General features: G+C 37.5%; 2 protein-coding genes across 2 annotated transcripts in view; one reads left to right on the top strand and one right to left on the bottom strand.

Moving 5' to 3' along the window:
• LOC104432342 (39S ribosomal protein L45, mitochondrial) overlaps positions 1–474 on the bottom strand; it is a 54,639-nt gene extending 54,165 nt beyond the window's left edge. Inside the window, exon 1 of the mRNA XM_039307514.1 lies at positions 434–474. Within this exon, the coding sequence (XP_039163448.1) occupies positions 434–436 (3 nt within the window). The 5' untranslated portion in view covers positions 437–474. The remainder of the gene's footprint in view (positions 1–433) is intronic.
• A 3,784-nt stretch (positions 475–4,258) lies between these two features.
• LOC104432340 (branched-chain-amino-acid aminotransferase-like protein 2) lies at positions 4,259–17,138 on the top strand. Its single transcript, XM_039307517.1, is given in 22 exon segments — positions 4,259–4,563; positions 6,160–6,258; positions 6,764–6,838; positions 7,248–7,340; positions 8,524–8,661; positions 9,365–9,423; positions 9,568–9,619; positions 9,622–9,673; positions 10,318–10,490; positions 10,587–10,640; positions 10,643–10,689; positions 11,076–11,136; positions 11,299–11,385; positions 11,684–11,735; positions 12,368–12,453; positions 13,907–13,960; positions 14,332–14,415; positions 14,590–14,661; positions 15,151–15,231; positions 15,768–15,803; positions 16,580–16,753; positions 16,868–17,138. Coding segments are annotated over 21 exon segments (1,659 nt in total). The 5' UTR covers positions 4,259–4,488; the 3' UTR covers positions 16,709–16,753; positions 16,868–17,138.
• The last annotated feature ends 551 nt before the right edge of the window (positions 17,139–17,689 follow it).

The following is a 17,689-nucleotide window of genomic DNA, read 5'->3' as shown; positions in this document are numbered from 1 at the left end:
GTGTGAGAAAGACGAAATACCCCGGCAATTAAACTCAGGAACTATAATTACAGAGGACAATCACTAGAGCATGTCAGCCAAAATCACATTATTAAAAAGGATAAAAGAAGGCACTTCATTTTCATAACTGAGGAGAAAATTCCAAAGTTGAGATGCATCATGAATTCAGATGTACTCAACTAGAATGTATAAAACACTGAGATTCACTATTTACGGTCTCATCAGCTGGCAATGCATCTAAAGATGAGTACTGTGCAACCTCCAGGACAATCTATTTAGAAAGACTATTGCGTGCCCAACAAACTGCTCACAGGTTTTATCTATCCAATGTACCATATAAACCCATTCTTCACGCTGCTACTGAGCAATGTAAAAATCACAACATTAACAAAAAGAATAAATAGAATAGATCACCGGAAGAAATAGAAACTACCATTTGGAATCACGCGTGAATAGCACCTTGAGCTCCCAAGCCTGCGACAGAGAAAGCACGTTAACAACTAAAAACTACAGGGCCAACTTCCACAATCGAGATAACGAATTACTTCAATACAATTGCCAATCCCCAATTCCAAACACCACCTCACAACAGTCCTACTGCAGCCCACAAAAAGTGAACAGGTGCCTCATTCTCAGCTAAGACGTGTACAACGAAGGACGCCGTTCTTTAAGTAAATACCAAAAGACTCGATTTTGCTCGTTCTCGAAGAAACCCATTCTCGCGCACAGAAACCCAAATCAAACCATCCAATTCTTTCGCCAAAGGAAGACGACCCAGTTCAATAAACAGTCTTCCGCATCGTTTCGTCGAGAATCAAGCGAAAAAGCGCGAGACAGATCGAGAAGAAGCGACTCACAGCTGCGGAAAAAGTCCTCGGTCATGAGGTCCAGAAGAGCGCGAAACGCGTGCGGTGCTCGGTACGCCATTTTCGGGTCGTCTTCCTAGTTCGATCTCAGATCAGAGACATTGCTCGATCTTGAAGATGTCGCGAGCACGCACGAACGCTCGGCGTCGGAGTTGCAGGGCTTTCGAAGGGTTTAAGGAGAGAAGCCTGTATTACTGCAGTCCGTCCATTTCTGGCCCTTAACTTTGGGAAATGTATTGAATCGCGGCCCTGAATTTTAATTTTTTCGATTGGGTCCTTCACTATTTTATTTATTTATTTTTCATATTGGTTTTTCTGCTCATGTTGTAAGGAAAACCTGACTGTTAACCCCACAACATGAAATGAAATGAAAGTAAAAATCACATGAACAAAAATCTCAAAATAAGATCAAACGAATCTAGTGAAAGAAGGAAACGGAACAAGAAAAACAGAACGAAGGTGGAGCAACGGGGAAGTTGCTTTGTTCCTTCGGCATTGGCCGCGATGGTGAGGGGCCAATTTCCCTTATCAAGCTTAGGCAGTTGTGCTCACATCTTTACTGCTTAACACTACACCTTGAATCTCCAACATGCCCAACTCAACTTCGGGCTCATTTGGTTCCGATTTTGGGAAAATGCCCTTGGGATAGTGTAAATATTTTTTTAGGTAAATGGGTTTTCCAAAATGTTACATTGTTTAGCAAAACCCAGGTTTGTAATGGGCTTTTGCTATATTTTATTTTTTAATCTGAAAATCCAAATGGCTCACGTCCTGACTAATCACTGTCACTAACCGCTGTAAAGATTTGGCCGCCCGGGTCGCAACCTCGGCGACGCCACCTAGGCCCGACTTCCAGACGACGGTGACCTCAAAGGGGGTGACACCGCTGCTTGAGGTCGCAAAGGCCAAATATAGCCGCCGATGGCCAAATCTAGCCTCCAAATCGCTAGATCCGGCGACCTAAGGTCGTGGAGGCAAATCCGTCGCTAAACCGCTAGATCTAGCGACTTGAGGTCGTGATCTCAAGCAGCGTCGCCTAGCATGCGCAAACCAAGCGATGGTCATCGGGGATGCACAACCCTCAGGCGGTGATGGCGGCAGCTACCAAAGAAGCTCGACTCTCAGGCGAGGAAGAAGAAGATGAATAGTGACGCAGTGAACAGTGAAAATTGCATCTCCAAAATGTAATTAGTTTTCAGTATTGGGAATGCTCATATTTAGCAAATGAGCTTTCGAAAATATTTGCCAAATGCAAAAAAATTCCCAAGGGGCTTTGGGCCCCAAAGCCCTTGGGAAAGTCGAACCAAACAAGCTTTCATCCTGGTCTTTTCTTTTTTTTGACTGGATCATGAAGTCTGTCATTGGATCGGCCACATGTTGTTATGCGACAATGCTCACCTACTCAAAAGTCACATTAGTCACTAGATTCCTCCTTAAGATATCACTAAACACTTATATATATTGGATTGGAGCGGCTCGCAACACATCCAACCCAACTTCATCCTTGGTCTTTTTTCAAATCGTACCATGAAGTTCCCGCCATTAGATCGACCTCATGTTGTTATGCAACAACACTCACCTATTCATAAATCACATTAGTCACTAGATTCCTCCTTAAATATCACCAAACACTTGTATATATTGGAAGTGGGTCACTGAGCAATCATCGATTCTCGATATCACTTATTGAGAGTGCACAGAAGTCTAATATCTTTATTAGGGAGATCGCAAAAGAAAATCCAAACAAGCTAGTCAATATCCAACTTGGACTCATTTGCACTCAAAACTCAAGTTAATAGGTTATAAGCCAACTAGAATAAATTAACTACTCAACACCACATTAATTCTCTAATGTTAGACATTTTAATATAACTCATACATGTATTTTAACAAAATCCAACCCATTTACACTAGAAAGACAAAATAGACCTAAATCATTCAATTGCAAAGTGATGGCCTCTCTCTCTCTCTCTCTCTCTCTCTCTCTGTAGGATATAGTGGTCATAATTAAGTATTTCATACATTTTGTTTTTGGTGTGTTAAAGAACTTTTTAGTATATTCATAAATATTTCTACAGCGTTTTACATATTTCATGTAAAAGTATTTACCAATAGTAAGAAAAAAAGACAGATTCTTTAATATAGTAAAAAAAAAACTTAAAAGTCTGTTTTTCATTATTACTTTAAGTTATCAATCCTTATCTTTTTACCTGAAAAGCTCACTTTCTTGGTGGATTTTTTATTTTTAATTTCATTAGCCTAAAATATATATTACAGAATATATTAATCCTTACTATTAGTGAGATATTTTACACAAAGCATATAAGACGTTATGAAAATATCTAAGAATACAATAAAATATTATGCACAATAAGATATCTTGATATCTTTTCATAAACACTTTATAGATGATGTTAATTTTTGTCAATAAAAACTAATGAGATTTCATTGGCATTTTTTTGCAAAAATATTGTTATTTTATGCAGTGTTTTGCTCATTTAATTTCATCTTTAAAGTTTCATGCTAGAGAATGTAATTATGATTTTATTTTGGAAATCTTCAAAGGAATTTTTTTTTATTTATCTAATTATATATATAAGAACACAAATAAGATGGGATTTGATGGTGATATGCACAACAAAAGTGAAATTTACAAATAAATGATCATGCTAAAAACTTGTCTATTTTAAAGTTATTCCGAGATTCTACTAGACAATTGATCCATTAATTTGATGGACTACATAGAAAGAACGAGGTTTTTAAGAAATTTCTCTTTTGATGAAACTAATTTTTATGGAAGTAAAATCTAACAATTAAAAAATGTAGCACCTTTAAATATATGTGGGATTTTTGTCTTTTTGGTAACTAAATCCTACATAAAAGCAGAAAAGCCAAAAATAAAAGGGAAATATATAGTGAGGGAAATTTTGTCTTTATGGTAAAAAATGGACTGATTTTTATGGAAGTAAATCTGACAGTTAAAAAAAAAAATCTAGTGCCTTTTAATATGTACATGGGGATTTTTATCTTTTGGTAACTAAATCCTATAGAGAAGCAGAAAAATAAAAATAAAAATAAAGTAAATAAATTTTGGGCTTTGAGGGAAACTTTATCTTTTGTTAAAAATTGAGTGGATTTAGACCCAACTAATTTTTATGGAAGTAAAACCTAACAATTTAAAATTATTAAGAAAATTGATATAAGAAAAGAAGAAGAAGAAATGTGAACGGTATATTCTGAAAAATAAAAAAATGTTAAGTAGTGATTAGAAATAAGTTATTAACTGGCAATTTTCGAGTTTAGTGGTAAAATGAAAAATGTTCTTATCTTTGATTTTCCTTTCCTTTAAGACACGAATTTTACCATAAATGGACTGAACTCCTACACGACAAAAGAACCGAAGACACAGGAGCGAAGGCAATCAATCAGCAGCAGCCTTCATCCTCGTACAGTCAACGAGGCGTCGCCCGATCCCGATCGCACTGTCCTCTTGTCCTCTTGTCACCACCGTCACACCCACCGTCGTCATCTCTTCAACATCTCTATCTCTCTCTCTGTCATAATTCATACTCACCGTACACGCTCACTTGCACCCGCAAAGGATCGACACCATTGTCGGGAAATGGAGCCCGTGGTGATCCATTCGTGGTCTGCTCCCAGGTCGCTCAGCACCAGCCTCATGTACTCCTTCGCTCAGGTGGGTCCTTCGCCTCTCCCTCTGTTTTTGCTCCTACCTTCGTAAAGCGCCGTGCTCTGTTGTTGTTGTTGTTGTTGTTGGGGTCACTGTTGTCGGGTCACTCGTGCGCGAGCTGGAACGTTGTTCTTTTGGGCTGAGATATTGATTACGCGTCGGTTGATTGATCGTTCGAACGTTACACATCTCGCGTGGCGTCGGCAGTTGGCTGCGGAAATGGTGTGTGTGTGTGTCATTCCTTCGCGTGTTTTGTCGGTGACGGTTTTGCGTTTGATGCGGTCCTCTGTCTGTATGGTCATTTCTGTGCTCTCAGAGCTGTAGCATCATTTTTTTTTTTTAATCTTTTGCTTTTAATTGCTTTTGATTCGATCGCCTGGTGTTTGAGTGGCTGTAGGTATCTATGTTTTTGCATAGTTTTCTTTATAAACACATTTGAAGTACATTTTTCTAAAAGTGATGCTTTTATCACTTACAAAAAGGAAAGAAAGGAATAATATTTTCATCGTTTGCAAAATATTTAGACATATTTTAACTAAAACATTTTGTGTTGACTAATTATTTTAAGCTATATATGAGATTCATTTTCTATGAAACAAATTGAGCCTTAGGTACAAATGTAAGGTTTTTATGATGGATGATGAATCCGACATATAGCTTGGAGATTCAGTGGGACTGGCTCACAAATATGGGTAAACACTCACACGCGTGTTATATATTGCTGTATGTACAAGGTGTCGGTAGCTGTCGTGCTGGCAGTCGAGTTCATTGGAGTAGAGCCATTACACCATGAAAATCGATAATCAGTTTTAATAATTTTAAGAGAGTTGTCATAATAAAGAACAGAAGAAGGCTTGCATAGGACCTGCTTCTCAGTTTGTCTTCGAGCATTTGTTATTGACTGCGATATAGCAGTGTATCTCTTAAGTTGATGCGGGTGCTTACATCTCGAGGGAGTGGTTTAGGTTTGAATGGTGTCCACTTTAAATTTAGGTCTGAATGTTGTCTTAGCAGTCATTTCTTTTGGCCTGATCTTTATTAAATTGATGAACATCGACGTTTTTCATTGAGGTTCTGGAAAGGGCAACATTCATTTTAGCCAGCATTAGCATTTTGATTAGTTCTTTGCTGGAAGATATATGGACGCTATCATAATCAGAGTCGGGAGAAGAGTATGCTTCCTAGTTTACATCTTAAAGTAATCTCTAAGATGATTTCAGAATATACAGCTGCAGCTTTAGATGGAGGTTGACATTATAACTTGAAAATTACATATTTTTGTTAGATGAATCTCCTGTGTATGTGATTGTTGTGTGGTAAAATAGTTTTTTGTTCATTCGGAGAAATGTGGTGGAGCAAAACTTTTATTCTAAGCACTTTTACATGAAAGGTTTTGCGATTTAAAGGAAAATAAATTAGAAGTTTTGGAGTGTCTTAGCTTTGGGTGTGATCTTCTGTTCCTGCTTTTCTGTTATTACAGAAGTGGAGAACAAATCAACTAAGGAAGAACTATCCTGCTATGTATATGGTCATTATGGGTCAGAATGCTGTTGCCTAATTGCTTCTCCACTAACTTGCTTAAAAACATGTGCTTGTTCTCAGAGGGATGACATGGAAGTGCTTGATGAACCTCTTTATGCAAATTTCCTTCGGGTGACAGGTGCAGATAGGCCTTACCGGGAGGATCTTCTGTCCAAAATGGTATGTTCAATGAAGTAGTATAACACTGGCACAGTTCTCAAGTGTTGCCATAGATATGTTACTGAAGCTTGATATTGTTCTCTACTTGTTCTTGGTGAATTCGACATAACCATCATGTTGATTGTGTCAAATAGCCTATGGATTATGTTGATCCTTTCTTTATCATGATGATATGTGCTGTTCTCATAATAAGCTAATGAAACCCATACTGGCTGGATGTTCTGCCTGTTACTGTTTCATTGAAATGATAATTCACTGAAGAACTCTCCCTAGTTGACTAGATTGCTCTATCATGAGAGAGAGGGGTGTTAGACTTTTAAGTACTTTAACTCAAGTTATAGAGAACCATTTATGGTTTTGCTACTGACATTACCTGTTCTCTAATTAAGTTGCTGTCACTGCATGCTCTTCTGAAAATTTTCAACTTGCATGCTTTTTACTTGTGTGATATTGTTTTCATTACTCATGTTTTCAATTGACAATCTCAAGCATTTAAATTGAACAGGAGTCTGATGGCAACAAAGTTGTAAAAGATATCATATATGGTCCTGGGAGCAAGAGATACCGTTACTGTAGGTATGTTCACATGCCCAACATGCAGGATGAGTCATGTTTTCAATTTATATGGTCTTCACTCTTTAGTACTTCGAGCTAATGCTATATGAACATAAACTTTTTGAGATAGAATAGTGGAAATGTTAAACATGTGATCTTGTTCATTGTTGCCTTACAAGATCCATAGTGCAGATTATGCTTTTGCTTAGTGTGGTTCTTCTGGCTTGAGATTGATGTACTTTTTCCATCTCATTGTGCTTCCTAATTTTGGTCTCTTACCTAATTATTTGAGAAAGGAAGATTGAGAAATAACTGATATGTTTTCAAGTTTTAATCAATTAAAGAAAAACAGTCAAACATGTCATAATCATGGGACCAATTCATTTAGATTTGGACCAATGTTTTGACTTTTCCTGTTTGTCTTATTTCAACAGCATATTGCAAAGCAACGGGTGCCTGGTATTGGAAATGATCTGATGAAGAAAGGAAAGCATTTCATATTGATTCGCAATCCGATGGATATATTGGTAAGTACCTCATGAATATTCTTCATGTGTCGTGAGTACATGAAATGCAAGTCACACATACCTCCCATGATGGAGTAAAATCTTTTTCAATTGGTGCAAGTCTCATTTACAGAGCTTCAGGGAATAGTTGGGGCATGTGGAAAAAGCTCTATTCTAAGCCATAAATGAATAAGATGTTATTAACAAAACGGAAAAATATGGTATTTCTTTAATGGGACGTATAGCTTGCAAGTGTTCCACTTGAAAAGTGCAGATCCAACTTTCTATTATCTTTGCCAAAGAAGATTTAGATCCTGCTAATATATTCTAATCCCTATCTTTTTCAGAGAAAAGGAAAGGGATAAAGACATGCTTGCAAGTACTATCTATGAAAAATTGTTACTTTTACAATCAACCTTGATCACCTGGTTCCCTGAAGAATAAGTTCAACAAAAACTATGGGGAACCACTTTCAGACAATATTTTGAATTTACGGGAAAATTCTATGTTTCGTTTGAATATGCAAATAATAATCTCATAAGGTTTTGTCTCTTCTTTGTAAGGTTTCAAAAAGTTGTGCTAGACCTTTTGCTCTCAAACCTGTAAGATTGTGAATTCCTCCCTGCAGTATCCCTGCATACCAAAAAGGGCTAAAACCAAACGCACATGCTTCAGCCCTTAGATTTTTTTTTGCCAAAGAAAATGATTAATGGAAAGCTCAGCGAAAGAATCTTCCCCTCTCAGAATTTGTGCTAGAATGACGTCTTTCTGCTATTTTGATGCTCACACTTGCACACATATTATGTCATACTTTCTCGTCCTCATAAGAACCTCATCCCCTGGGCCTGTCTATTATTCTCTTGCTGGCTCACTCAGGTTCTTCTGAGGCTCCATTATCCACAATTATTATCCCTCTGTTTCCCAAAATAATTAGATTGACACATTGATGTAATTGACAATCTTTTTGACCTTGCTTCCCATCCCATCAGTCAAATGGCTATACTGGTTGATGATAATTGGTGTAGTTAATGCATGCAGTTGAAGGTATTAGAAATGTCTGTTTGCCTTTTCCACATGTTGATCCGTTTGCCATAACATTGTTTGGTCTGAAACTTCATGTGGTGAAATTATTAGTTATGTCTATCTACTTTCCACATGTTGCTCTGTCAACCATAACATTGTTTGGTTTGAAATATTGTGTCAGCCATCCTTTGAAAAGGTCGTCCCTCCATCATTTCTCGAGTTAGGCCTGGCAGAGTTAGTCTCCATATACAGTGAGCTCTGCGAGTTGGGGAATCCCCCAGCAATTATTGATGTAGCAGATCTGCAACAGGATCCTGAGGTAGTAGCTGTACTTTGTTATTGGATTGTGCTTGTGCAATCATAGACAATGAATTGCATTCCCTGCATGTTATGTATTTCCAGTGATTGGTGGATCACTCTAGTTCACAAAGTTATGGTCTCTTGCATAGGTGTGTGATGTTTTCTGTTGAGTTGAGCATATATGCCCATAAAGATCATCATTGTCTTGGCCATTGAAGCACTTTTTCATTGTTGGATCAATCCCATGTAGACATGCTTTTAAATAAAGCACGTAAAAGCAACAGCTTAGGAACCAAACTCATGATTTTAGACTGTACCTTTGGCCTTGTTCAGGTCTTAGGTCGTAAACTTTGAGGATGTAAAATGTAAAGACATTGATATCCGTAATAATGAGTTATGGGCTTTCTTATGTAAAGGAAATTGGAAATAAAGTGATTAGGTGTGATATAGAAGGTCAGGGTATTCATATTACAGTCTGGAGTTGAGATGACTCCTTGCATTGTGCGATTGATTCTGAGCACATTTTTTTTTCTGGGACCATATAGATTTTTGCATTGCTTTTTATTAAACATATTACCCTCCAGTGTAATTTGCATGTTTCGTCTCATAATTCTGTAGCTCTTTTCCTCTTTCCCTCTTAAATTCTAATTATTTGTTGGGCATCTGAATTTCTTGTAGCCTATGTTACATAGCCTCTTAATGGTCGTCTATTCATTTTGCAGGCTACTTTGGGTAGACTTTGTGAAGAACTAGATATTCCTTTTCAGGCTGCTATGCTCAAGTATGCTGATGGTGTAATTATATAGTATTTAATTACCTTTGTTCTTAATTAGTCTTGAGTCTTACTTAAAATTCATTTTAGGGAAAATTCATCATTTTCCATTTCCATTTTCTTTTGAAGAGATACTAACCTGAGAATTTTCAGATGGGAAGCTGGTCCAAAGGCTATAGATGGCTTATGGGCTCCATGGTGGTACAAAAAAGTGTACACAAGTCTACAGGCTTTGATCCACCTAAAAAGTATCCCCTCGGTATGCAGTTGGGGTTTTAAATTTTTCGTTCTTTACGATACCGGAAAACAGCTGCATCTCTCATATGATCACTTCAGGGATCAATAAACATAATCGCAGTTCCAACTTGTTTGGTCTGGCTTTTTATCCATTTTTATTTAAATTCTCTAGAGCAAATATGTTTCATTTATTTCTCTTGTGCTTCACAATCTTGTGCTCAATTAACATACGTATTAAGGAAGGTGACTGACAGCCCATGTAAACCTGCAGCATTCCATTCTTTAAGGCAAAGCATTAAGTTTCATTAATCAGCCTCTGATCTCTTTCTTGAAGTACAGTGGCTTCCTGAACAAAATCTTTGGCTTGAATGGACAGCATATATTGCTGTCCAGCATGAGACTAATTATCTTGCTGAAAGTGTACAGCCAAGTCTTTTATCTTCTTTGTCGTCAGAATCCTACAAAATATATGGTTTTCAACAAAAATCGCTATTACTTATGGCTGAGGTTGCTCTCTTGGGCCCTTTTAGAGAAATCATATAGCTCAGCAATTCATTTTTTATTTTCCATCTAGAAACACCTCTCCATCGTCTTTTTCATAGCTTGTTCATATCTAGTTGTACATGTTGCGACAGGTTGTACTAATCATACTTGTGATTATTTCAGCAATTCCCGATGTCCTCTATTACTTGCTGGAGCAAAGTTTACCATTTTACAACCTGCTCAAATGCCAAGTGAGGCGAAGATCATCACAGCCCACCCCTGAGCTTCCAGTACCAGCCAATGAAAAGCTACTTGCTTGGGTTGGTGATGAGATCCTCCCCCGTGACAGCGCAAAGGTTATATGGAATGTTAATTTGCTGTTAGTAAGCTAAAAATTTGTCTTGTTTAACAAAATTTTCTATGTTCTGATGCTTGCATTGTAAATATGTCAGGTTTCTGTCTTTGATTCAGTAGTCCAAGGAGGTGATTCAGTGTGGGAAGGTCTTCCGAGTTTTACGATGGGAAGATTTTTAAACTTGAAGAACACTTGGATAGGTCTGTACAAGAATCCCTAGGAAATCATTTTTCCAATGCATACTCCTGCTGGTTAAGTTGTTTGCAATAAAAAGTACATCTAAATAGTTATTAGACGAGTAGAGAAGGATGCTGTTCATAGTCTCTCGCATAACATTTTGTGAATACCAGACTTTAGTTATACTGTCTACAGGCTAATGAACGAGTTCCCAATATGAAAGGCGTGTCATGGACCCTAATGTCTGTCAACGCCCTCCCCCCTCCTTTTTCTCTGTCTCTCCATTAATTTCTATGCGTGCCTGTCTTGCTCTGTGTCTTTGTAAATGTGAAATTAGAAATGTCAATTTGAGGGATAATGGTTTAATGTGTAACAGCTGCATTTATGTATTTACTTGCTCTTATATTAGGTTGTTTGACTCAGCCAAAGCTCTGGCTTTTAGCAATGTTCCGACTCCGACACGTGAACAGGTAAGGATTTGAAGGACAAGCAAATTCTATTATCATTTTGCTTGGAGGATTTTATTTGCTTACATAAGCCAGTTTACAAGCATTGACGGAGACAGGTCTATCTTTATTAATCAGCCCGCATTTTTCTAGTCTATTTATATGTTAACTGAATGCCTATTATAGGTTAAGGATGCGATCTTCAAGACTCTTATCACGAACGGGATGTTTGATAATGCACACATTCGTTTGTCTCTAACGCGTGGCAAGAAGGTTCTTTCTCTCTCTCTCTCTCTCTCTGTCACACGTGCGCACGCACGCACACACTGCATGCATGAAGAAGTGCACAGACGCTACAGTCTGGTTGTCATTGTTATTGTTTAGCTGATGAAATGGAGGTCTGAAACCCTTATTGACGTAAATTTATATTGGTATGAACAAGTGTATGCATTCACATCCTAATATTCCTTGCTGCTCATAATTACATTCACTTGTCTATCTTGAATGTCATGAACCTTTTTTGTTGACTTTTCAGGGCATTGACTTTTTCAGATTATTTTGATTTTGTCAGGTTACTTCTGGCATGAGTCCTGCATTCAATCTTTATGGTTGTACGTTAATAGGTAACATCAACTGCTCATGCTTTTGCTCTAAGTTAAAGCGTAATTGCTGTTTTTCATTTGAAGTTGCTTTTCAAGAACTGCTTATTGCTGGTTATGTTGTTTTCTCATTTCTTTGTGCATCTTTCTGTCCACATATCTTTAGCATAATCATTGGTCCACCTCTTTCTGTGGTTGCTTCCAAGTTTTCACAAGCTATTTTTGTTATCTTCACCATCAATTCACCATCGCTAAGTTGATTCTGGTTAAGGTGATTGCTTTAGCTGTTTTTAGTTCTCTGTTTTCTAATTGTGAGGCTGCTAAGTGAAAACTCTCACCTTGTCACAGGCAAACAAGCAAATTTTAGCCATACTAAGTTTGGTATTTGCAGCACATTTTGTTCTTTTGTACTAATCTAGTTTTCTGTTTTCTGTTTATATTGTTGCTTCCAGCCTGTGTGCTAGTATAATACTGTGGCTTTTTTTTTTTTTTTATTCGCAAGTTTGACTTGCTAAAGAGAGATTGCAAGGTGAAAAAGGTTTCAATACTGGTCACTGTGGCAAAACCCTAATGCCTTTTAAATTTCGCTTTCCTTTTCCTTTCTATTCTACTCTCTATACATTCTGATGCTGCGTTCCTGCTTTCTGATAATTCAGTGCTCCCTGAATGGAAACCCCCTGTATATGATAATACACATGGAATTACTCTGGTAACAGCCACAACACGACGCAACTCGCCTAATGTAAGATACATTAGTAAATGATATAGAATTATTTTGGATATTGAGTTTATTGTTTTCATCTATTGGAATTGGTACAATATTATCACTTTATTCCTGTTTAAGTCATTGGAGGGAGTGGAGTGCCTGTATTTCCTTTTGGAGGGTAATATTAGATTGTAGGAGATGTCTGTATATCTAACATTCAGTAGGTTTAAAATGTCTACTGATTCTTGTGCAGTACAGTTTTATATAAAATCTAAGTCTGGTATGAGATTTGAGGGTCTTGATCACGAATCATCTCCACAATTAGGGTCCTAATCATACACCTAGGTTATTTCTTGTATGTTGACTTTCCAAGAAAGTGGAAATGACAAAAGAATTATGCGTTTTCTTCTATTGTCCATTTAAATTCAGTGAATGAGCCCTTGAAAGTTACTGGTAACAGAACTCCTTTTACACCACTGGATTGGGTAAAACCTTAAAAGAGTTTCGATTTTTATTAAGCCTTGTTTTTGAAGAGAGTATTGATAATCTGTCTCAAATGCTGTCTATCAGATCATTGTCCTGTCTTTATGTTCATAAGAGCATCAACTTTGTCTCTTCCCACAAAAAAAGTTTATGCGAATTTTGCAGCTTATTAATATTCATTTGCTAATTTAAAATGGTGACAAAAATGCATAGCATGAGCATCTTTTTCCCCAGAAAACTATTATTAAAGAAGCATGTCCAAACTTTTTTATTTTTATTTTTTGCAATGTCTCGGACAATTGTTCAATTGAAAGTGTCACATTTACTTAAAAGAAACACAGTTCTCATCATCCTAAGAAATCTACCCTTGGAAGGTGAGGTCATTCTCTGAAATGTCAAGGCTTCTTCCTTTTAGATGATATTCTCCCTCCCCCTTACCCTCAACCAATGAAGAGTACCATCACAAATGCCATCAACTTGTAAGCACTAAAGCAACTGCCGTTAATAGGAGTTTGTTTGCCACCTCCTGAAAATTTCTGTTTTTGGTAGAAATGACCATCACCTAAGCACAAACAGCTTCACTGCCATCATCATCATCATCCCTTGAGGGTGGTGCCACTCAGTGGACTATGCTCAGTCATACTGTGGTCATTATGCATTTAAGATGCTCTAATACATTTTTAGAAGCAATTTTTATGTGCACCAAGCATTGAACACCAGTTCCCCTTACCTTTAATTCATGTTCAGGCTTCTTCCACTGAGAAACCTTTTGCAGGAAAGCAGTCCAACGAGATTGTGTTGTTATGATGCCATTCATGGCATTTAGATGCCTCATAAATGTTTTGTTGAACTCACAATAGTGATGTAGGGTAGGCTGTACATTTAGGAATTCCAGTTTGACAAGTGTGAGTTAACATGTTATATTTAACAAAAAGACGATAGCACGTTCTTCACCTCTCATCCTTTCATCTTTGTCATTGATTTTGATCGGCTGTTTTTATTTCAGAACTTGGATTCCAAGATTCACCACAACAATCTTCTGAATAACATACTTGCAAAGGTAATGTTACTTTTCACAACATAAACTGGATTGTCATTACATGATAACTTTTTACTGGAAGATGGCCTGGTGAACTTTTCTGTAGCTTTAATAAAATTGATCTTCTTTGTCCCATGAACCTGAAGTCCATGCTTCACCCTATACCAGTTTCATCTTTGACAGTGAATATGTTTGGGTGGTTTTCTTTGGTGATATCATATAGTCATCATTTCTTTCCATTGACAATCTTTGCCCCATAGAGTGGGGATTGATGAGCATGTCAATCGTGCTCTATTCCCATAAAAGAACTCTGTGCAGCCTGTGTTTCTCAAGCAGGTGCTAGTTCTTCTGATGGACATGTTGATACGATTTGAATAGTGAAAATGATGCAGGTAGAAGGAAACAATGCAAATGCAGATGACGCAATCATGCTCGACAAGGATGGTTATGTGTCAGAAACCAATGCTACTAACATTGTAAGCTTATTCTATTGCAAGCAAGTGGTGTTCAGGTTGCAACACTGAAGGCTTATTAGAGTCCTAAAAAATTTTTGGAGCTGCTTTCATCAGCAACAAAGGCAATGTCTCCAGTTCTGCTTGTTTTATACCATGAGTTACTGACTGGAAAGCCCTTTTCCTGTTGTAATGCAGTTTTTGGTGAAGAAAGGACGTGTTTTGACGCCTCATGCTGATTATTGCCTTCCTGGCATTACTCGAGCAACTGTAAGTCTTAAGAACCTTTTTTTAGGTAAAAGTTCTGTAGAGTGGTCCAGAATTGTGGAAACTTAGAAAAGAAAAGTGTAAAAGAAAAAAATTAAGTGCAGAAGTGAATAAATCATCATCTTATTGTGGAATTATAAGCTGGTTTACTCTTCAAGATCCTGGAACTACTGAAATGGTTGACAGGATTATTTGTGATCCAGTAAATGCACTCTATTGTTGATAAGAGCTTCAGGGTAGACTTTTGCATAAGTATCTCAATACTTTTTCTGCTTAAGTTACATGCTGCATTAGGTATATTATAAGCAGGCAGAGCCCTTATGATCTCAGCATCAACATGTAGGTCATTTCTGGTTAGCTTTATGTTTTCCTTTCTATTTAACCCTCCCAAATTGATGAATATATTGAACAAATGACTCTGTTTCCTTGCATTCCCAAAAGACGGCTTTGTTTGTTGAAGCATTTATACCAAGCCCTTTATTGATGTTGCAGGTCATGGACCTAGTTATTAAGGAGAATCTGATCTTAGAGGAACGGAGAATTAGCTTATCAGAATTCCACACAGCTGATGAGGTTTGCATCTCTCTTTTTGAATTTTAATTGGACTTTATTGCTTAACAGTAAGGATGTGCTCCACCACTTTTAGGAGAACATTTCTTGGGTTGTTAATATGCCGAGATACCTTGTCAATGATAATTTTGAACACCATAAGGTACATGACACGTTTGAATTCAAGTATGTTAGATTTATCACTTGGAAACATGTTTTAGTGTAAAATGCCTGGGGAAGATGCCCTCCCTACTTGCGATAGATGAACCAGAAGATTTTAGAAGCTATGCATGGAATTTTGGAGCATGTGAAAACATATATCACTGCTTGAAGTGTTAAGATTGAACCACTTAAATACCTCACGCCTTTGTGCCAAAGTTTCTAACTAATGTAATATGACATTTACAACCCTCTTAATGATAGTCTTTGCTTCAGATCCCTGTTTCTTTCTTTCTTCTTCTTCTTCTTCTTCTTTTTTTCCTTTTATTTTCTGAACAAAATCAAGTTCCTGCATCGTTCTAGCTTGTGCTTTTCATCCTTACTCTTGCAACCAATTGCAGGTATGGACAACGGGAACCATGGGAGAACTTAGTCCAGTAAGTCCCCAATACCTCTGATAATCCTTTTTGATGGTGCTTGGCACTGTTACTGTTACATTGTTCTGCCCTATGTTCATATAATTGGTTTGGAAAATAGTTTTCTTATGAGCTGATCAACATGGGCAGCCTTCTACATGTAATTTGCTCTTTATCCGGATAAAATTTGAATCCTGGGGATCAACTAGCAGAAGTCCCTCGTATGTCATTTTAGATACGTTGACCATTTCATGGGTCTGGCCTGGTAGCACTTGTCCTCTATGCCATCTTTTAGTTTCTGCTTGTTGCATTCAATCTCAATTTGAGGAAATGACCTGAGTGCAATGAGCTTAGCATTCGTACTGTGTGACTGGGCAATGAATTGGTTGGATATCATTGGTGAGCCAGTTTTACTTGTGTTCAAGTAAGTTGCAATGAGTTAGCCCTAGTGTTGACCCTTCCAAGTGAATTTGTCTGATTACTGAAGATGGCTTTGTTAAGCAACCTTGATAATGACAATATAAAGTATAACAAGCAAAGTTCATAAGGAGTGAATTTAGTCACTGCTACTGTTTTTATGCTGCAAAATATTTGTGGCAGAAAAGCTGTAAATAATCCATTTACAGTAATTATGCTTCATGGTGTGTTCTGCGATATTGCTTATTTAAAGTTGTGATTCACTCAGTAACTAGGATTTCATTTTTCGTCTTGAGGTACTGATCCTACTAAAAGTTTGATGGCCAAGAATTGTTTCTGCTCGACATCTATAGTAATACCTGTTTAATAATGCCTACCAGGTTGTCAAGATTGATGGACGGATAATTGGGGATGGAAAAGTAGGTCCAGTGACTCGAAGATTACAGGGTGCGTACAAAAATCTGACAGGAGAATCTGGAGTGCCTATACCAACTTCCAACGAGTTGTAATTGTCCCATTATAGAAAGATACTGCCCCATCCCTGGAATAAACAGGTGCAAATCATATCTTTCTAGAATTGAACTGTTTTGAGCTTACTAGGAATTGTCAACCAGACCTCTGTAAAATAGGTCAACAAAACTTCTCTGATTCTTATTTATTTCCCGCAGATGGTCCTTGCTGCTGTGTGTGTTGAGGGAATTGAATGGGAGGGACCTGTGAAACTAGATGCGGAAGGCAATCAGGTCATGAGGAATGCCTATCCATATGTATGACAGTAATGTGGTGTTTCAAGTTCTCCTGCGTAAAGACGATGTGCAATTATAATACTGATGTTATGGTCATTGTGTGTTCAAACACAGATGTCTTACATCTGTAATTGCTACAAAGCTTTTGCTTCTTCAATAAAATGAAGACACCCCTCATTGTGTTCCATTGAGATGTGTGGAAACCGAGCCAATTGATCATCCATTTTATCTTCAAGTCTGAGTACTTAGAAAGTTGTAAGCGGTTGGTTACTTGGGGCAAAGGGTGTTGAAGAAAGGTGAATAATCAAGCTGGACTTAAAGATGATCTCTCTCTCTCTCTCTCTCTCTGTGCACGAAGATATTCACTTCCTGTTGTTTATCTGTAGAACATGTCTCGAATGAAACTATCCGCACGTTACATGCTCACTCCAAATGCAAATCGGGCAGAGGCAGACCCAACCATTTGTGTCCTCCAGAGAATATTGTTAAGTTAGAAAAGCTAATTTGCCCAAAACTATGATCCTCAAATTCATATTGATTGAAGGAGTTAATGTAGCCTGCTGTCTCTCAAATCTCACCACTCTCCCCGTTCTTGAAGGGAAATAGGGAAAGTCATCATTTAGTGAAGTGGTACTGTAGTCTCACTTGCTTTTAGGTAGAGAATGTCAGCTGTTCCAAAGAATAAGCCAAACATGAATATGCCATGGCAACATATCCTGTCTGTTGAAGATTCAAGATGGTCTG

This window comes from Eucalyptus grandis, chromosome 2 (genome assembly GCF_016545825.1).
Source record: "Eucalyptus grandis isolate ANBG69807.140 chromosome 2, ASM1654582v1, whole genome shotgun sequence".
Taxonomy (NCBI): Eukaryota; Viridiplantae; Streptophyta; class Magnoliopsida; order Myrtales; family Myrtaceae; genus Eucalyptus; species Eucalyptus grandis.
The sequence above is the reverse complement of the archived record's forward strand: the minus strand, read 5'-3'. Positions and strand labels throughout refer to the sequence as shown.